General features: G+C 35.0%; 1 protein-coding gene across 1 annotated transcript in view; it reads right to left on the bottom strand.

Annotated features, from left to right (window-relative positions):
- CNTNAP4 (contactin associated protein family member 4) overlaps positions 1-22,543 on the bottom strand; it is a 202,251-nt gene that overhangs the window by 4,554 nt on the left and 175,154 nt on the right. The window contains exons 16-21 of the mRNA XM_005522734.3: positions 18,818-18,988; positions 13,673-13,891; positions 10,018-10,257; positions 8,322-8,546; positions 6,844-6,977; positions 5,722-5,809 (exon numbers count right to left, since the gene is read on the bottom strand). Coding sequence (XP_005522791.1) covers positions 5,722-5,809; positions 6,844-6,977; positions 8,322-8,546; positions 10,018-10,257; positions 13,673-13,891; positions 18,818-18,988 — 1,077 coding nt within the window. The remainder of the gene's footprint in view (positions 1-5,721; positions 5,810-6,843; positions 6,978-8,321; positions 8,547-10,017; positions 10,258-13,672; positions 13,892-18,817; positions 18,989-22,543) is intronic.

The following is a 22,543-nucleotide window of genomic DNA, read 5'->3' as shown; positions in this document are numbered from 1 at the left end:
AACATATGTAGATTCACTGAATCCCTTTCTTGTCTGATTTAATGAAAAGACAGTCAGGCCCACTCAAGCCTACCCCCATTTTTTTTTGAACAGATGACAATTGGTAATCTGCTGAGGGAAATGCCTTTAAATTCCTATAGCAAGTTCCAAAGCAAAAAGTTTCTAGTGTAAACAAAGCATTTAAATGAAAATGCAACATTTTTGACTCTGCAAAATATAATATTGAAGAATGGATTCCAGAAAAATGCATTTTATTGGATTTCTTCTCATAAATGAATAATTTTGGAATATATTCATTCCATAGACGCATATATCTACTCCATTCCAGAACCACCAAGTCTGTCAAAACAAAAACCCTGAAGATCTCAGATCCTCAGATCCTGGAAATCCATCAAGATATTTTCTGTGAAAATTTAAAAAATAAATAGTGTTCAAATTTACTACACATTTTAAGATATGATACCATTATTGGTACTACAAAGGGGGAGGGGAAAAAAAAAAAAAAGATACCTCCTCACTCTGTCTACCAATATGACAAGTACTGTGCATGTTAGAATTCTCTGTCAATTCACAAGAAATGCTCACTAATGCACTACTTTTGATGCAGGAAAGAGTTTCTTTACTCTGACAGGTCCAATTCAAGCAAAATTTCTGGAAGTATTAGTTATAAAAGGAGGACTCAGAAATAAGTTTGCAAATGAAGTGGGAATTTTATCTCATTAATTTTCACTTCCAACTTGTCCTGAAACCCACAAATGAACTTGTGATCTTTACAATAACTACCATAATATTTTAAGTTTTACAGTACAATCCTCAATAAAGTTTAGGCTAATAGTGAAAAATGGGATAATGTCTTCAGATAGAATGTTGCAATATAGCAGAGTAGCATTTTCCTCAACTAATCTCTGCTTAGTGCAGTGATAATAGACTACTTGATAGATGGATGCCAGCCAAAAGTCTTCTCACCTACATGGATGGATTACATAAGATGTTGGCTGTCTCTACTTTCTTTGCAGCTGTTTTTAGTATCTATGCACTGAAGGATCTGCCAGGATGGGATGCTTTAAGAAAAATATTAACACTGAAGTAGCAAGAAAATATTTTCTCAAACCTCCTGTGATAAAAATATATCTCTAAGTATGAGCCATATTGAAAACCTCAAGAGGAGAGTAGTTTCTATTATTTTTTAGTTCCTAAACAAATAATTTATTAAACTCTATATATGTATAATAGGAAAGGAAATATTTTAAATCCTTTGATTTCACTTGAGTCCTTGACTAGAAAATATTGCTGGGATAAAGTAAAGCTTTATATTGATTTAATCTTGATAATAAAAGTGAAGGGGCTTGGGGAAGACCACCATCATCCACTTTCCCACTAAGTAAAATTTAACTGACTGAAAGTGACACTCAAAAACAGTCACAAGTTGTTTATTGGGGACTGTATATTACTGTAAACTGAAGCTATGCTTCCTTAAGTATCTTAAGAGCAATTAATTTGCTAAGTGTACCCAAGTTCACCATAGACAAAATTACTCCACCTATATTGTCTTCTTAATTTAAACAAACAAGAAAGATCCCTAAAAAAGCAAAATGCACTCAGTAATTCTCTTTAACTGTTTCAATCATTTGTCCTTGAGAAGCAGTCACAAAGAAATACATCAGATATACAGCTCCTATTAGAACATTTTAAGAAAAGAGCTGTGATGCTTTATATCTTCCATTACATCACCCAAAACTTCACACCTCGAGGTGAGGCTGCCCCAGCTCAGAGCTGAGAGGGACAATCCCCTCCTTTGCCCGGCTGGTGATGCTGTGCCTGAAGCCCTCCAGGACAGGGTTGTCCCTCCTGGCTGCCAGGGCACTGCTGGCTCATGTTCAACTCGCCATAGAACCCAGGTCCCTTTCTGCAGTGCTGCTTCCCAGCATCTCATTCCCTATTATGTCCTTGCATCCAATTACAGATTCTGTTAAACTTCATACAGTAGGCAACTTCCCAGCCCTCTAAATTGTTGCTATCTCTCTGTGGGGCCTCTCTCTGCGCCTTCAAGGGAGACAATAGTTCCTCTTAAATTTTTATCACTGGCAAACTTACTGTACCTTCCAGTCCTGCATCTAAGTAACTTATCAAGGTGTTGAAGAGCACAGGACAGTGACAGGTTCCCAGTCTGATGTCACCCCATTCACTGTAACCCATTGTGCCTGATCTGTAACCCAGTTGTTCACCCATCCCAAGATGTGTTTATCCAGCTGTGAGCTGGATATTAGGTCCAGAAGGATCCTGTGAGAGACAGCTTCAAAAGATTTACTGAAAAAGATTATGTCAGCTGGCTTCCCTTGATCAATTTGGTTTCATAAGCAAGATTTTCCTCTCATGGACCTGTACTGGCTGTGATTAATGACTGCATTGTCCTTCAGCTGTTTTTCAGTGCCTTCCAGATTAACCTTCTCAATAATTATACCAGGCACTGAAGTGAGACTGACAGGCTTGTAGTTTCTTGGGTCAGCCTTCATACCCTTACTGAAAACTGGGACAACATCAGCAAGCTTCCAGTCAACTGGAACTTGTACAGATTCCATTATTCAAAAACCACTGAGAGAGGCCTAGCAGTGACATCAGCCAGTTTTTTGAGTATTCTTGCTTGAATAGGTCCCATAGATTTACAGGGATCCAGCTGGAGCAGGAGATTTTGCACAAGTTTAGTTTGAAGAAAAAAAGTAAGTCATGCTCAAATGCATGAAGAAGAGTTCAGAAAAGTACTTCTCCAACTGAAGATAACACTATTAAAAAAAACCCTTCCTTGTGTGGTTTTCCTGAACATCTTTAAGTACAAGAAATACATGATTTCACATTTTGTTAACTCCTTATGTTTAGACCTCTTCACTGCAACAAACATTCATTACTTTTTTCCTCTGCCGTCATGAAGTCTTCTTCAGACTCTAGATAGGACTTCACAGGAATCAGAATGAAAAGCAATCAGATTTCTAAAAGAAATAATAACTCTCATTTGAAAGGGGGAGAAATATATGTTTTCTTCAGGACAGATTCTGAGTCAAATTGGATTAAGTGACCCACTTGAGGTCATTGTAACTCTGCTTTGCACTGCTGTCATTGCAAAGTCATCATATAACTGAAGAAAATTCCACCTCTGAAATTTTGTAACTGTATGGCTCTTTGGAAGACATAATATTGGTCCTGGTCAAAAGACCAATATGCAATTTGTCTAAAAATGTAAATTTCCATAAATTTCACCAAATGCATTTTTAAGTAAATGGATATAATTTTTGGTGTTATATAACAAAGATAAAAGAAGCTTTTAATCTGTACTGGCCACTGTGGTATTAGCCTTACATGAGTGTGACTGCAATAAATTACAACACTTCAAAATATTATACATTCCTGATTCAAATTTATCAACAAATTGTAAAGTTTGGAAATGTTCGTATCAATTTTCTTGTCGTGGTTTATATTTCAGCTCATATTGCTTTAAAGTTATGCTTAAGTGATCATTCTCTTTTCCATTTTCTGTGCACATCTACACTCTAGTTCTTTTCTGGACTGTGAGTTTTAGTTTTAAAATCTACATTTCAAAAATATATATTTCTGTTTGTGTTAGAGGTACTTAGTTTTCCAGTAAGAAAACAAATCAGCTACACTGAGATTCTCCTAATGATAACTAAACAATAACTAAGATTTTTTTTTATGGTCTATAAACATGGTTTCTAAATTTCTTTAATACATTTTAAGCTATTAAGCATTTGGTAATTATTCTCATAAAAATAACTATCACTGTATGCATTTTATTATATATTTAAAATTATTCTACTACCTGTTATAGATAACACTCATAATTGAAAACAACAGCCACCTATTTGGCAGATAAAGAATTAATTGGATCTCCTTACTCAAATATTTGCGTACAGCAGCTCAATGTCTAAACAGGGATTGGTGACAGGTGCTGCTCCCCTGGGGCCCACACTGATACCATTTCTGCTCAATGTCTTCTCTAGTGACACCAAGGGTAGGATTGAGTGCATCTGAAGCAAGTCTGTGGATGACACTAAACTGAATGTCTCCATTGACACACCTGGGAGATGGAATGCCACCTAGAGGCATGTTTGAGACTGGAACCAAGTGAATCATGAAATTCAACAATGGCAAGTGTAAAGTTATGCACCTGGATCTGGGCAATCCCCAATATCAATACAGACTTGGGGGGTAAACGGCTTGAGAGCAGCCCTGAGGAGAAGGACTTGGGGGTGTTGGTGGACAAGAAGCACAACATGGGCCAGCAATGTGCACTCACAGTCCAAATGCCATTTGTATTCTGGGACTGCTCAGGGCCAGACTGGATGCAGTTCTGAGAAACCTGGTCTAGTAGAAGGTGTTCCTGCCCATCACAGGGAGGTTGGAACTAGGCAATCTTTTAGGTGCCTTCCAATCCAGGCCATTCCATGATTCTGGGCTGCATCCAAAGCATCGGGTCCAGCAGAGCAAGGGAGGTGACTCTGTGCCTCTGATCTGCTCTGGTGAGGCCCCACCTGGAACACTGCATTCAGCTCTGGGGTTCCCAGCACAAGAAAGGCATGGACTTGTTAGAGAACATCTAGAGGAGGACCATGAAGATGATCAAAGTACTGGAGCAGCTCTCCTATAAAGAGTGTCTGAGAGTGTTGCAGTTGTTCAAGCTTGAAGAAGAAAAGCCTCCAAGGTGAGTCTTCCAATACCTAAAGGAGGCTACAAGAAAGCTGACGAGTAGCATTTGACATGTGCCTGTAGTAATAGGACAGAGGAGAATGGCTTTAAACTTAACAGTTGTAGATTTAGTCTGGAAATGAGGAATAAATTCTACGCCTTTGTGGGTGAGAGACACTGGAACAGATTGCCTAGGGAAGCAGTGCATGTCCTCATGGGAAGTAGCCAGTGGCAGAAGCTTTGAATGACCTGGTCTGGATGAAGGTGTTCCAGAACACAGCAGGGGTGTTGGAACTACATGATTTTTTATGTCCTTTTCAACCCAAAACACTCTATGATTCTGTGAAATTAATTTAAAGAGAAATATCCTTTAAATTTGCACCAGCATCAAATCTTCCTCTCTCATTGGGTTTTACCAATGTGAAAGGTAGGAAATAACAAGATCTTGAGAATTTTAGTCTAGGCTATTGCTATTTTCCTTTAAGAACATAAAAAATGGTCATTGTAGATAGGTAAATTTCATTTTCATTCTTATTCAAGAGAAACAGGCATATTTTGAAGACTCATCATGAGATATAGAATCTCCAACCGATTTGACTTACATTACCATATTCTTCACAATTGTTTGCATCAAAATCTAATCACAGGAAGTTTTTCAAGTATGATACATGATTAATAGTATTATATCATCTTTTTGTACTATTTGAATTTGATTTGTTTTTTTCTCCAGCATGGAAAACAAAGTTGTATTTCTTAATGCTTGATTGCAAAATGAGAGAGAAGTGTACAATTATTTTTAATGGAACCCACTTGATAATTTTTTCAGGAAGCACTTATTTGTGATTATATCTGTATTTCAACAAGACTGAAGTTTCTAACTTGATTGTGACTCTGTGTCAAAGTAAATCCACAACAACAAATGTCTTTCAATGGCATTCGCGTTATTTTCCATGTCTCACGATGACATTTTGATGCATGTTTTAGAAAACCCTGTAGTTTTAGAAAACACTGCAGTGTTCCACTTACCTAAAATCTTGCCAAGTGTGAGAGACTTGATTGCATTGAATTCTGTGCCTGAAGACAGAATAAACTTCATTCTTTCCTTCTGGTTAACCTATAGAATGATAGAGTGAGGAACAAAGTAGAACAATGGAAGAAGATGTAGTAGTCAATATTTTCAGAAAAACCAGGCAAGCTCAAGGCTAAAAATAAGAGTGTCTGAGGGAAGCATTTGTTATTTATAGCATAAAAACTCATCAGGAAATAGAATCTCAGCTTCCTCAGATCACTGATTATAACTCATATTCTTAAGCATCCCACTTAATAAGCCTTTATTTATCTTATTGATTTGGCTGATTCCTTCTTTTTTCACCTCTAATATGAATAAAAATAGCAAACCTTTAAGAATATGAAAAAGTCTTTTTTCATTTTAAAAAGGCACTCAATATTTAACTTAACAATCATCAAATATTATATTGTAAATATTCTGCTTCTCAGGGTACCTCTACAACAACATCAAGACAAGTACCATTACAAACCAGGTTCTACCTCAAAATACTAAATTGTAACATACACTTTGAATTTAAAATTAAAAAAAAAAACAAAAAACTTTTTTGCATGTTAGTATCAACCATAAGCAAAATAAATGTTTTTATTTTTTCATGAAATTTCCACAAAAAGAACAAAAATATCCCCCTTACTAGCCACATTAATTTCATGATGTAAAAAGAGGCCACAAATAGACTTTAATTTTTTTTATCTGGGTGTATAGTATATTTGTACTGTAGTTAAATGCATAATTTAAATAAAAAATAATGAAAAATAAAAAAATGAAAATGCCAGACCCAAAAGAAACAACAGCAGTCATATAAGTTTACCAAATTTTGAAAATTTAACCATCAAACAATTAACTGCATTTTCATATAAAATTATGAGCTGATAATGACCTTTTAAAATAAACAAAATTAACATCAAAGAGATTGGCTAACATTAATTTTGACTGTGCATGATGAGAGTGTTAACTTTGTTTTGATTACTTGAGATATGAGGGCACATTTTATTTGGGGGTAATTGACTTGTTGCAAGTAGTTACTTCATTCTGCATGTCTACTTTTCTATGATAATTTACTTCCCCCCCAACAGAATTACCTCTACAAAGAGCTTTTCCTCCTCTCTGTTAATCTTCACATGTTGTAGTTGTCCATCAGCCATGCTTTTGAAAGTGATGCTGAAGACATCAGGATCTTGATGGCTATCTAACTTGTACCTAACCTGTAAACTCCCTGCAGAGATAAAGAGAAAAAAACTGTAGTACACTACACACACTATAAGCAGTATAGATTATATACTGCTTTGCAGGGGTACTTCAAGGGCAAAACAAATGCTTGATTTGTTTAAGGATTTAGCCATGAGAAATGGATATAAGTGAGAAACTAAAGGCAACAGAATGAGTAATAGCAATGTTGGAAGAAGGATATAGTGGCAAAAATAGTCATAAGTTGTCCCAGTTTTGATTATTGAGTTAAAATTTGGGCAGAAATTTTATAATTACTTTCAAAATTCAACTGAGAAAGACTCAGTCTAGTAGCTCCCATAATTGTGACTTATCAAACATAACTCATAATTCCTGAATAACGTTTTCCCAGTCCAGTCCTGTAAACCTCTGACCATTTGAAAATTAAATAGAATGCAGTGTACTAACTCCCAGTTCACTTTCCATTCCCTATAGTTAACTCACAGAATACCATCTGTACACAATCACACAAAGACTCAGAGGAGAACACAGAGGCAATTTCCTGGTCAAAAATTCCTTCTCAGCTGCAGATGGACCACAACTTTCAAATCACACTAGAAAAATCAAGGCCCGTATTAGACCCAGGCAGTCATGAACAACACGTTTCATGTCACATGGGGAGGATAATGCAGTTATTCTATATCCAAATATGTGTCTAGGAAAGCAGAGAACCTTCCTTGCGCACAGAACCACTGTGACTGCGAAGAGTCTTTGTTTATAAACCTGAAGATTTAAGTCAGTCTGTGCTTTTTTTTTACTTAAATAAATAAAACAAACCTAGACTTAGAGGAAAGAATGGAAGAGAAAGATCCAATTAACAATTAATTTTTAGCTTAAATAGAAGCATCAATAAATGTTACATGTACTTTTACAGATATGTATGTATATATTTTCATTGGTATATAAGTAGCTTATGAAATCAATTTAATGAAATGACCTCTGATTAATTTGGGAAATGGATAATACACTTTCAAAAGGATTTTATTTCATTATTTATTTTGAGGATGGCAATTAATAGGCCTCATGAGTATAACGCAGCTCAGGTAAGTTTTAATTTTCATTTCCAAACTTTAAAACCCAAACAATTCTAAAGGATTTTCAGAAATAAACATTTTTGACAACACAATAAAAAAACTGTAGTGGGAGTTGAAAGTACAGTAGGAAGAATGTTTTTCCTGTGGAAAGAGTTGCTTGATGCAGCTGGAAAACATACTTTCTAAAGAAACAACAGGACAATACATAGTTTGTGATTCAGGCCTGGAAGTCAGAGAGAATCTGAGCTGACACTTATGATGTTCATTAGTGTTTCCAGACATCCAATCTGAAAACTCACCGTTCCTGGTGAGAATGACCGAGAGGTATTCCTTGTAGAAGGAGCTGACATAGAGCAGTAAGCTTGGTGTCCGAGTTGTTCGAAAGGCAAATGTAATTTCTTCCCGGGTCAATGTCATGTCCGCATAGAAAGAAGAAGCATGAGAACTGGAATTTTTAGCTAATGTGTAGTATTCTTGAAAGTTATATGTCACAGAAGTGCCAGTCCAAAAGTAGGCAGAGATCTCTGAAACAAAATATAATTAAATATTTAAATATAATGCAAAATAACACTAGAGATCTTTTATTTTGGTTGGTTGGTTGGTTATTTTTTTTAACACTGCCACACCACAGAAGAAAATAAAATGCGTACTAAACTATTGTGATAAAGCTAAAAAGTAAATATAAATGAAACTAACATTTAGAATTACATAGAAGTATAAGGCACAATTTGGTTTAGGGCAAAAGCAGAAGAAGCGCATTTTTTTCTAGGATATTTTCTATTGATCCTCCCAGTCCTCAAACACAATATATTGTGTTCTATGTATACTGCTCCTACAAAGACGTGGGTGCAGTAATTTAAATCCTAACATATAGATTAGATTTAGCCTGAAACACATATGTGGTACAAGAGACTGGTCAGGGGGAAAAAGAAAAGGAAAATATAAAGTAGTTTATGGTTTTCTTATGCACAAATCACTTATAGAAGGTTTCTGTAATTCTGTGATTTCTCATAGCTGTTTTCTACTAAAAGCAATTGTCTTAGTGTTTTGGATCACAGCTTTCACACTTTGGAAAAATATCTTGAATTTTCTGTAATCTGGCCGAGTATTTGACAAAAAAAGCTGACAGTAAGATATTATTTAGGTCATCAAACACTGTTAGCAACAAAAGCTACTCTGTCACTGTGGTTGCTGAATATTACAGTGCGACCATTATTCTCTATGGATGCAGAGGAGGAAAACACTGTTCCTCATACAGTGGCATTAGATCAGCAGTGCTAGATATGGAAAGTCTTCTAATGGGTCCCTCACTTTTGTGGTGGCAGTGATGACAGGGCAGATTTTGTGCTAACTTAGAGGAACATTAAGTTCTGAAATATGAGATGTTTAGTACTTTGCAGAATGCATTTAATACATGGAAGAAGCAATTTTTTTTGCAAATCTGAATGATATGTAAACACCAAAACTTCTAGATAAACTTCCATTTTTGAAATTCAGATGTGAAGATTTGTGATGATCATCTATCAGTATGATAACTTCACCAAAGACTTGGAAAATGGGCTCAGTCCTCTTTGCAGAGACCTTTCTTCTTACCACAAAAAGTAGATTAAATTTCTTCTGTTTCTTGGTTTGTTTTCCAGACTCAGACTGAGTTTTGAGATTACTATTTGAAAGACAGAATTCCAAATGCTTTACCATACAAATATATTTCCTAGATTTACTATAGTACCAAAGAATCAAAAAGTTGCAGGAAGATGCTGATCCTCTCAGGTAATATGGTTCTTGCTTAAATGGCATATATTGAAGTTATTTCTGAAAGAACAGTGTTTAGCAAAACTAACAGATACTGAGTAAATTCAGCTGAATATTTACCAACATTACGCAAACTGAACATTTTGCAAGCATTTAAACATATCCCTAAGGGGATGTGAAGATCTTGATCTGGATTGTATGGTCCTGTTTTCAGTAACTGATAAAGCTAAAAGATATGCTTGCCTTTCTTGCAGAATGGACCAGCATAGGCTGAGAAACTGCAGTCACAGGAAAATCCACTGTATTTCTCTCTACATTTTCCACCATTGTGACACAGGTTACCATAGCTGCTACAATGTCCAGGACAGCCTGGTTCAACTCCTGGTGTTATCTTTGCTCTCTCTTCCAGATCAAGGGCCATTCCATTCAACCGTAATGAACGAATGCATCCCAAAAATCCCTTCTGCCTGGATGCTGTTCCACCTGAAAATAAATTTATAGGAGCTTTTATACTTTAAAATAACTGATACGTAAAAACATCTTAATAGTTAAGCCTACTTAATAGCCTATGAACAGTATATTATGACTTTCTAAGACACAACCTTATCCATGTGAAAATATTTATAAGTAGTTTTAAATGTACATCTGATTTCTGTTTTGTCAAGTAATTACAGAGAGCCCTTGAAAACTCTATTAATTCACAGAAGGGGAGGAGAGGGGAGGGCGGGGGAGGGGAGGGGAGGGGAGGGGAGGGGAGGGGAGGGGAGGGGAGGGGAGGGGAGGGGAGGGCAGGGGAGGGGAGGCGAGTGACTAAGACTTTAGGCTTAGAGGAGAGTGACTGAAAGCTGCCTTCTGGAAAGTGATCTGGGGTTGCTGGCGAGCAGCTGTGGGCCAGCTGTGCCCAGGTGGTCAGGAAAGCCAATGGTATCCTGGCCTGTATCAGCAACAGTGTGGCAGCAGGAGCAGAGCAGTGACTGTCCCCCTGTTCTCAGCACAGGTGAGGCCACACCTCGAGCTCTGGGCCCCTCACTACAAGAAAGACACTGAGGAGATGGAGTGTGCCAGGAGACAGGGAATGGACTGGTTAAAAGGGTTGAGAGAGTAATTCATATGAGAAGCAGCTGAGGGAACTGGGGTTGTTCAGCTTTGAGAAAAGGAGGCTCTCTACAATTGCCTGAAAGGAGTGTGCAGCCAGGTGAGGGTGTGCCTCTCCTCCCATGCAAACAGTGACAGGACAAGAGGTCATAATCTCAAACTGTGCCAGGGCATGTTCATGTTGGACATCAGGGGAAATTTCTGCACTGAAAGGGTGATTAAGCATTGGAATAGGCTGCTCAGGGATGTTGTGAAGTCCTGACTCCTGGAAATGCTCAATAAACTGAATGTGGCATTTAGTGCTGTGGTTTAGTTGACAAGGTCATGTTCATTCAAAGATTAGGCTTAGTGAACTTGGAGGTTTTTTCCAACCTTAAAGATTCTATGATACTCCTCAGTCTGTTCTGATATACTTTGTCTCAGAAGGAAGCTGTGTCTATTCTTCAATAACAGGAAGGTTAATGCCCTTCTATGCAGAGGAATACCAGCCAGGTTATACCTGACTACTAAGCACAGATGATAACTATACAGAGCAATCCTAAGACTAACAAGAGTAGTTGATTCAATTTTTTTTTTTAACTGTTCCTTATTTTTAGTGCATTTCATGATACCTAACATTTTATTCATCTGTGTTGCTTAGCAAGGTGTGCAACCTACATACCATCTCTCTCTTGTCCTTTGTTGCACAACTTTGACATTTATTGTCCTTTGCTCTCTTTTAAAAAGCAAAAGCAGAAAATATTCCACAATGCGTGAGTCTGTAAACTATAATTCTCATACATTTCCAGTTCTCGTTTGGATAAATATTTCCATGTGATCATTCATTTTAAGTTTCCTCAAAGTTTGTATAATTCTTCATGTAACATGGAATATCTTGACATAGTTATTGTTATTTTCAGTTATAAGGGAACAAAACTACCTGGTGGTGGCAATTTTATGTCATGTCTGTTAAAGTGGCAAGAAATTGGAACTACATTAAGGTCCCTTTCAATCCTAATCACTCTACAAGTTTATGATTCTATGGTTTTGAGGGCTGCTTTAGGCTTTAGTTCTGATTTTGAAAAATGAGAGTGTATACAACTTTACTTCTTCACAAGAAATAATGAGTGTTTTAACCTGAAGAGATCACAGTCTTCATATGTTACTGAGTGAGTGACTGGTGACTAAGGAAGGTACTAGATTACTAAGAAGACGACTTGTAAGTAAAGAGTGCCTCTGCAAATGTCATTCTAAAGACAATCTATATTTCATTTTTCTCTAAATCCTTAAATTAATCCCAGACCTCCGCGAATTTTCAGAGTGAAAAAAGAAGACATAGCACCAGATGCAAAACAAAGCCACTATTCCGGTACAATTATTCACCTGAACGAACATTATCTGAAGAAAACAAGCTAGACAACTTGCCTGTAGATAACTCAAAAGTTTTCATAATGTCAGGTCCATGGACAAGAGTATATAATTCTACTCGAATTTTCCAGATTATTTGACAAAAAGTATCACTCTATTCAATGGCCAAAAAGTTGCCAGAAAGTGCAACTGTTATTACAGGATATTATTATTATTATTAGATTTTTAGGAGGAGGATTAGAAAAAGCAAAGACCAACTAATTGTCTAAATAATTAGAAAAATCTTTACACTTGATAGTGCCAAAACACAAATAGCATTAGACCATTTCGTTAATCTAATTTTAGGTATTCATGTAATAGCAGTTACATGGCAAGTCAAGTCAGACAGCAGCAACACAATTTACAATTTAAAATACAGAAATATGATCTTTCCATTAATAGATCTAGTGTCTTACTGTGAATATAAACTAATCTCAAAACTTCTCCTAACTCCACTGTAACTGTAACAATGTACTCATTTGGTATATTTTTTTGTTATGGATATATTTGGATATATTGCATATATGAATATATATTGGATATATTTTTTTTTCTCTATGCTTTTAATCAAAATATAAAATTTTTCAATGTTTGGTCTAGTCTCCATCTTCTTCCCTTGATACTTTTTGAGGCACAGGTACAAATTTTTTGTCAGAGCATACAAGAATTCCCACCTTATTTCATTTCTTTCACAAGCATTCACATTTTTTCTAGCTACAGTTTAAGAACACTATTTCCCTTAAATTAATTCCTCCCCAATATACAGCAAATAAAACTTATATTAATTTAGTATGAGTTTCTCAGAGCAGACATAAAAAAAGGTCTTTATAAAAGTAGGGCCTGCTTTAAATGCTCTTATGCTGTACAACATACATTTACACCAGAAACTTATGAATTCATCATAAGGCAATATTACATTAAGAACACTACTGTGGCTATAACACATAGCTCTATATAGCTTTCTATAATAGCTAAATAAATGCTAATTAATTCTTTTTTATGCCATTTCTACTTTTCCAACATTATCTTTAAATACCTTAATGTTGTGTTTTAACCTGAGAAGCTGTGGGTAAAGAGACACAACAAAATTTCCTTGAAAGTACAGAAATGGCACAACTTCCTTCAGTAGATTACTTATCCTCTCAAAAAAAGGTGTAAATCTAGATCCTTGGATTGTCCTTCAAAAGAAGTAAACTTCATTTGAAATCCTGTCCTGGAGTAAATATTGGCCAAGGCACTTTGAGATCTATAATCTCAAAATAGTGAATATCTCCACAAATTTCTCACAAAGTGTCTCATGTCATCATACAAAGCATTTTCAAAATATCTGGTTGCCAACACTTTTTTTTCCCCTCCTCACCCCAGCATTTTCATATTTTTATTTTGATAATTAGGAAATATTCAATGGAGCACCTACCTACAAAAAGCTGGCTGTTGAGCTGCAAGCGAATATGTCCATCAGGTGGAGCACTGTGAGATCTTTGAGGAAGCTGATCTATTTGTAAGGAAGCCTCTTTGACATTTCGTTCAGCCTTCACATAATGCCACTGGTTGTCATTTAAGGAATGGCGTGATTGCACTATGACTTCACTAGGTCCATTTCCCACGTCAAAGGAAAAAACCACTTCAGATGGAGCTAAAAGAGGATAGTAGCAATAGACACTTAAATTATTTAAAAATTAATTGAGTCACAAAGTAATTAATAGCAGAACAAGCTACTTTAAGATTTAGCCTACTATTTTATGGGATAAGACTGATTGTTTTAGAGGAAGAGTTTACTTCAGGGGCCTGCAGCTCATTCTTCACACTCACTGGCAGAAAGAGCAATGATTTATGCACGGCATGAAAACCAATCAGTTTGTGAACCCCTGGAGAGCATAGCAGTCAAGAAACAAGTGAAATGTGCTAGCTTTGTGATTTTTCAGTTTGGATGAAATGCATCTCCTGATTGCATGCTAATTGATTGCTGCTGTTAACTATATTTAAATTATCACAACTATAATCCAACCGGCATCTTCTACTGTCTGTTTACTTTTATTATTTATTCATTGAGTCTCTACAAACATCAGTGAAGATTTTGATGTAGTTTATAAAATTATGATTTAAACTGAGTTTTTCTCTAAGCAACTTTCACGTTACATAGTTTCATGGTTTGCCTAGAAAATTATAACTGAATCTTTGCAGGTTAAAATAAAAAGATGAGGAATATGCCAGAAAACCAAAGATATGAAAATTGTGAATATTCTCTCTGAAAATCTTTCTTCATGTATAATCATGAAAAAAAGTATTCCCTAGACAATGGATAGTCATCATTTTGAATTACTAAGGATTTCATTAAAGGATTATAGAGAAGATTCCATGGATCCAAAAAAAAAAAAGCTTCCTACTTACAATATTGAATCCTCACAGAAAAGCAAAAAAATTAGGAGTCAAGGGAATTAGATGAGCTTCAAACAACATTTTAAACAGGAATTTACTGAACTAGAAGAAAATACTCCATGCAGTATTTTTACTTTCTTTTCACCTTTTAAAATATATTAGACTTTTAAAAACATTTAAATCCTCTTTGGCCAAACTTTAGATTGAGAAACGTCACACATTTGCAACCCTTAAGCCCTAAATCTTGTTGCTATAGCGTGTTTTTCTATAATAGTTGAACCTAAGACAAAAAATTTAAATGGGAAATACATAAACCATTTCACTTACTAAATAAAATAAAGTGTATTGTGCAGTCAATTTATAAATGGAATGCTTTTTGTAATAAATGACCTCTGCTTAAAAATCAACAGTTTTATATAATAATAGGAAATAACTGATGTCTAAACACAGATCCTCAGAAAAATAAATTAATTTTAGGATAAATTTATTTTACTTAGAAAAAGTTGAGAACTCACTTTCCCTTTATTGAGGGATAAAAGAAAAATAACAACAATCGCACAGTAGGTGAATAAAAGCAACAGAAAATCCATGTGACTGGCTGAAAATAATTTCTACTGAATGTTACCTTCTGCAGAGAGGTCTTTGTAATCTTCTGGATACTGTTGGAGTTAAGCCTGAAAACACAAGTTCTGCTTTGAACTCACTGAATGGGCCTATTAAATAGCATATCAGAGTGACAGGTCTGATAAATAATGTTACTGTTCAGATTTCAAAGACAAGAAAACACATAAATATTTTGAAATAACTGAAATAATAAATTATGTTAGTACCACTAAAAATTAATATAATCTTTAAAAAAGGGAAGCATACATGAAATTGCATGTATGAAGGCTAAAATAACAAGAATGGGTATATGGTCATCCATCGTAGTGTCTGAAGACTAACCAGAATATGTCAGAAAAAAGTGAAATGTATGATTACTTAACAATTCACAATATTTTAAATATTTTTGCGAATAGCAGCAACACTGAAAATCTGAAAGAAAATTTGGATTTATAAGAACCACCAGGAAAATATGCCTTGGGATGTGGAAAGATGATACTGGATTCTAAAATTCGTTATCTTGCAACAAAGGATATAGGTAAAGAGCATTTTGGTAATTTCTTAGACAGCACAGGGAATTCATCCAGGAGTTCTCTTCTAACACAAACATACTTTTTGGGTCCTACTTACATTGGTGTTACTTAAAAACTTTCTAAGCATTGCAGGAACTCTTGTAACCCTAGTTAGCATTCAAACATAAGCAGAGCACAGCTACAGACTGGTAAAGTGGAGTGGAAGATGCAATTGATGGTAATCATGGAGAGTGGTCAGTGGTTAGCTGTGCCTAGAACGACTAACAGAAAGCACAGCTACAGAGAACCATCCAGAGTATTGAGTGTGAGCATCATGTGCAGAAGCAAAAAGTGATTACCAACTAATATGCTACAGAATTCAAAATTCTAGCATTTTCCATATAGGAAATTTTCATTTAAAGTTTAATTGCACTCATCCTGGCGAGTAAGTTGCAAATTTGGGCAGACAAAGGCCATCAGTAGTTGAGTATTGGACTGTTTTGAACTACTTCCAAAGAAACTGCAGAAGCCCAACCAAATCAATACACCATAGTGTTTCCAACCCTACTTTAAATTTCTGTTCAACTCTTTGGAAATAAACTTTCAGTGAGCATTCAATAAAAAATAACCAGGCCTTTGGCTAGAACATTTAACCTTTAGTCCTATAAATATTTAGCAGAGCATACTCTTCAGAGTTGAATTGGCTTTGTTGCTTTCAACCACTACTTCTTCAGGAAATCAGGAAATCAGGAAGAAGTTCAACATGCATTTATAACTAATTGCAAAACAAAAATGAGAAATCAAGTATCTTCTTTGAGACAAGTATCTTCTTTTACTTAACCTGTTATAAAATACAGTTAGGATGCACACACCATTTTGCAAATGTTCTAGAATGTGTTTGCAAATGTTCTAGAATGTATACACAAAGGCACTACAGTGTTTATAACTTCATAAAACCAATAGAACAGCTCTAAGTTTCACATTTTCTATTAAGTTTCTGGATCTGACATTTTTTGTTTGAAGCTAGACTTCAAAGTCTAAATATCACTACCCCATAATAAAAGAATTAAAGTTTGAAAACAATCAATAAAATATTACAAAAAAATTAGTCTTTCCAAGTACTGAATGTCAAATGCTAATGATATAGTAAGTTCTAAACATTTTCTCACAACATCATCAAAAACAGTGCCATCTGAGATTTACATTATTGTTATTTATTATTATACAAATAAAAGACATTAATTTATTTGAAATTATTAGTAGAATACCAAGTGTAGGCTGCCATTTTGCATTCACATTTATTATAAAGGATTTGGAGTTTTATATGATGATGAAATCGAAATTGTCTTATACCATATGAAATGCTCAAGTTAATTTTTTTTTTAAAAAAGGTACTCTTGATGGAAAAAATATATTGCTCATTTCTGATTGATATTTTCTTCAGTAAAAACAGGCAGCTCTGGATCCACTAAAACAATCCTTCATATAATTTACATGCAACATACAAAAAATAATAAGTCTTACCACTCAACAAATTAGGGTGTCTATGGAAATGAAGAAATATCTCTATATGCTGCACAATAACGAGATAAATTTACTTTTTTAGATGCTGAAATTACAGACCTTTTTCAGCCTTTTGCTTTCTCTCACACCTCCCTACTCATATAAAGTCATTTAAAACCCATAAGTATGCTGTGGTTTGTATGTTCATGAATGAATGGGACAAGCATCATAAGTCTATCTTCACGTTATTATTCTGAAAAAACTTATAGACTTCTGACAAATGTCTGAATAAATTCAGTTCTCAGAAGCATTCCTCTAATGCTTCCATGATTTACTGTTTATTTTGAAAATGGAAAATCATTAATCAGACAAGACTATCATCATTGCTTCAGAGAGCATCCACTGAAGTGCTGATCCAGAACATTTTCTGTATTGCATGACACTGAGTTTACAATGCTGCTGTCCTTTAAACTGTTCACAGAGCTTTAACAGAAGGCAGATCATACTGCCAAAAAACATGGTGAAAACAATGTTGAAAACACAGTAGTTTTCAAATACAATATATTTTCAAAAATATAGTTTGAGACAATGAAAACCAAATTCTTTAAACACTACACAATATTCTATAATTAAACTACCTACAGAAGGTGTTTACCTGTTTCATTAACATTAGATGTTAACATGGACAAAAAAAATGAGAAAGCAGAATATTTGACTTTTTAATAAAAATATTTAATGTATCTATAGTAATATATTGTAATACTACATATATATTTATTTGTAATCTTCTCCAGAAAATACTGGAGTCTGTTAACAAAATTGATGTGGAAAAAAAATGAGGAACTATCTAATCCCAAGGTAAAAAGTGCACTTTCTAAAGAACTCTCAGTCACCAGGCAAGCATAAGACTTTTCAATTAATGTGACATTTTAAATTAATTAAAAAGACTAATGAAAAAATGCTTCATCCTTTCAAATGTTCTTTCTTTTAATAATGAGCAGTGTAAGAATAATACACTGAGTCAACTAAGATAGAGGTTTCATTTTACGTTGGTCACCTCATGTCAGATTTAGTGGGATATTTAATTCTCTCTTATGCAACAAAAAATTATTTCTGCTTGTAAGTCTGAGAATTTGTGTCTGCACAAATAAAATGAAACAAAATTAAAAAAACATGTGTGACTTAAGATACTGTACCACAAAAGGTCTGAGTCACACAAGATGACTGAGTGAATCTCCCAACAGCCATATATAATGCCTGGTCTTAAAATCTGGAGGAAGAGAATTTGGAGGCAGAGATGCACTGAACACAAGAAGCAGAAACAATCTTACAGTCAGGGGCTGATTGCTGTGCTCTTAGATGAGGAAACCTCTGGGGTAGAAAATTTCCTCAAATGGATACTTGTTTAGTCTCAGTGCTGTGATTTTTTTCAATAATGATAAAGATCTGGCAATAGTAGTAGAAATAAAGGTAGAGAACAGTTTTTAAATACTCCCCCTTTAAATTAAATAAAATCCAATTTTTATAATAATAACAACAAAAATACCATCAGTTATGTTACTTACACTGCAACTCTATCCTTATGAAATCTTGAATTCCCAGGTTCTCTAAAAACACTCCTGAGGAAGCAGTAGTTTTAAAGAAAAATGAGACATCTGCACTAAGTTCTCCATGGAAGGTGGGGAAATGCAGGTAGGACGTCTCTGTGTTGAAGGAAGCTGAATTCCAAAATGTTCCTGGTTAACAGAATGAGAGGACGACAGATACAGTGTTATGTAATGTTTCTAGTGTAAGTTTCATAACCAATAAAAAAAGGAAAATTCCCAGGTCTAAGAATGGGCTGCAGTGTTCAGAGAGTCTCACATCTACAGAAGCTTCCCTATTAGTTCATAACACAAAAAGGTAGGCATTATTGGGAATGCAGAATAATGTTTCATCAAGAATAAAGGCGCTCAGCTCAGGCAACAAAAACCCAATTATTAGGAAACAAAATGGATTTCATCTCAGCTGGGAAGTCTGGTTATGGGCTGATGTATCCTTTCATGATGTAAACAAACATCGCAGCCGTGAATGAAGTACTACACCTACATTATAGTAGTATTGGCTGAGGGAGCTGTTTAGCCTGGAGAAAAGGAGGCTCGTGGGGGCCTTACTGTTCTCAGAAACTGCCTGAAAGGAGCATATAGTGAGGCAGTGTCCAGCCTCTTCTCCCAGGTTACAAGTGACAGGATTAGAGGAAATGGCCTCAAGTTTAGATTAAATATGACAGATATCTTTTTTTTCACTGAAAGGGCTGCTGAAAGCATTGTAACAGACTTCCCAGACTGGAATCACAGTGCATGAAAGTGTTCAAAAAATCTGTGGATATGACACTTGAAGTCATGGTTCAATGGTGAACATGGGGGTGGTGCAAGGCTGACAGTTAAGACTTTTAATTAAAGGTCGTTTCCAATATTTATAACTCTAGGTTTAGTTCGTACAAACTATAACTTTGAGAGTTGTTAAATTTATTTTTACATATCAAGGAAAAGAAACTTGTTATCATTGTAGTCCAGTGAAATTTACCAGATATCTCAAAGACTGTAGGACAACTATCCTTGCAACTACTGTAGAAGAAAGCAAAGAATAAATTGAAAAATTTAACAAACAAGCACAGATTTCTTTGGGTTTTTTTTTATTATTTTTAAGCTAGCATTAAATAATAATTTGCAAAATTTTGTTATTGATTATAAAAAGGCAGGTGTAAAATCTCTAATATCACCCTCTTCTAAGACGTAATCTTCATTTATGGTGTTCAACTAGAAGTACCTTGTTAATATTGCTGAATCCTCACAGATATATCAGTATTTCTTTATTAAGCTATAATGCCTTCTAAACCAAATGAAGCATTCAATACTTTCTCATCTAATTGACCACACCCATTGCATATTTTCCTGATAATGTTGTGATCTTGGTTGAACAGTTATTCAAAACTGTAAGTTTTGTTCCAGCCATGCTCTGCATTTAGGATGGGAAGGGGGAAGGAAAAAGAAAAAAAAACCCGAAAATTTCTCTTCCCTGCAAAATCAAACCCTATAACACAGTGTATTTGGAAGCCTAGTCCACAGCCAGTGAAGTAAAATTAAAGCCCATTCCCTCATTCCAGCCGAGTTTTTACCATTTTAGGAAGGTTTTGGATCCCAAACCTAGAAAACCCTAGAAAAGCAGCATGGCAGGATTTTCACACATATTCTGTCAATTGCTCATTGTCACTTTTGACACTCAGGAATAGTGCCAGCTTTCACAAGTTAAAGCAGCCATCGGGACAACATTTACATGGTAAGGCAGCTGTGAACAGTCTGGGAGGGGAACCTATAGCTTTGCACCTCGCTCTCCTGTGCTGCCTTATGGGCTTCTTGAAGTTACCGACCTGTGAAAAGTGCCACCAGACAAAACCAGCAGCCCTACATATTGGCATCAGTTTTAAGCCCATGTTCCTCAGCTCTTTCAGGTCATGACTCCCACAGAGTAAACTTCACAACAGTTGTGACTCAAGTGTATCACAGCTATTTTAAAATAATGGGATGGCTGTAACCACTAATTCACACACAACAGGAAGTTTAATATTGTAATTTATACAAAATTTGTACAACATTGCCAGTAATTAGAAGACAGGCAACAGTGGCAGTAACAGTCCAGTAATGATATAATTAGCTTCAATGAAGCATTTGAATGATATTTGTAAATCAAAATTGAGTCCTTGGGGGAGGGCAGGGATAGGATATTTAATATTTTCTCTCTTAATTTACTGCCTTTTCTTGTCTATTCTTTTTCTCAGCTCTAAGAACTGTATGATTTATGAATGTAAAGATACGCTATCAGTAAAGCAGGTTAAAATATAGGCTTAGGAAAAATATATTACAATGTATCTAATATTGTTGTAAATCAGATAGGGAAAAGAATTTCTTCACTTTACAACATCTGGCTCACAGTCCCTCATTTAGTTTTTTGGAATTGCCAAACACCATTTGGTTAGGAAATAAGTATTACTTAGCACTTTATCTAAGCAGTAAAATGAGTAAAAAGAATGAAGATCCTATTCTTATAAATTATACATGAAGTTATTTTTATTGAAAAAATTACATACATTTTTGGGATATATCAACTACTCTTACCAATTCAAAACTGTAAAATAAAAAAGGGACAATAATAACAAGACAGATAAATTAGCCTCTTCAAAACAATTGTGCTGTTTCAATTTGTACTCTTCAAGTTCCCACTCAAAACTGAAATCTGTTCATCATTTGTATCAATTCCTTGTGATACATCTAATGGTTGCATCTCCATTCTGTCAGCAGGGACACTGAGAGTTGAGGCTGAGAAAATAAAGCTCTTATGTTGCCAAACAATTTATTTTGTACTTTGGTTTGTTTTTTTTAACTGTAAGATCCACAGATAAAAGACCAGAAGGGAAAACTGGGATCATATAGCTCAATATCTGATATAACACAGACTATATAAATTCCCTGAATCAATTCTTCTCTGAAAAAGAGAATTTAGTCTAGGAAAAACATTCAATTGATTGCATTAAAAATTACAATTTATGGAAAATTTACAAATGTTTTTACTGTCAGTTTGTGCATGTGTATGTATTCATACAGTCTAACTCTAAATCCCAAACAAAAATAATAGTTTTCTGATTTTATTTCCTGCTTTCAAGAACATTATTTGAAATTTCTTCCTCTATGAAAGTCCTTTTAAGTTTAACACATCACCTCAGATTATGCCCAAATTCAGCAAAGAGATTTAAATGCTTTCACTAAGAAATGAACCTCAACTTCCTTAACGCTAGCCTTTAACCTTACATTCTCTTCATACATTGTAAAACTGTAATCACAGACTTGTATTAAACCTCTTGATTATGCAGGAAGCTACAAAGAGGACCAAAACAACATTGATTAGACAGAGGTTAGGACAAATATGAATTAATAATAATTTATATAAAGCTAAATAAGGGGGAAGAGTTTAACACACAGTTTATAAATACTTCTGCTATTGAAAGTAAAAGACATGCCCTGATTTCTCAGGGTAGTGAAGAGAGATGGAAAAGATTTTTTTTGCTAAATTAGAAATTTCTGTGCTGCTTTAATTGAAGGTATCACTCACGATTGGTTAATACAGTTAGTCTCTGATACATCCAAAGCTTACACTATTTGGTTTTTCTTTCTTCATTTAAATGTCAAACAGAGAATTCACATTGAATGGATTATCTGCTTCAATTTACATGCTTGCACTATCATTTTGCAGCTGAA

This window comes from Pseudopodoces humilis, chromosome 4 (genome assembly GCF_049639895.1).
Source record: "Pseudopodoces humilis isolate 2021_Gansu_Grassland_sample_001 chromosome 4, ASM4963989v1, whole genome shotgun sequence".
In the NCBI taxonomy this organism is placed as follows: domain Eukaryota; kingdom Metazoa; phylum Chordata; class Aves; order Passeriformes; family Paridae; genus Pseudopodoces; species Pseudopodoces humilis.
Note: the sequence above shows the minus strand (reverse complement) of the source record. Positions and strands in the feature narration are given on the sequence as shown.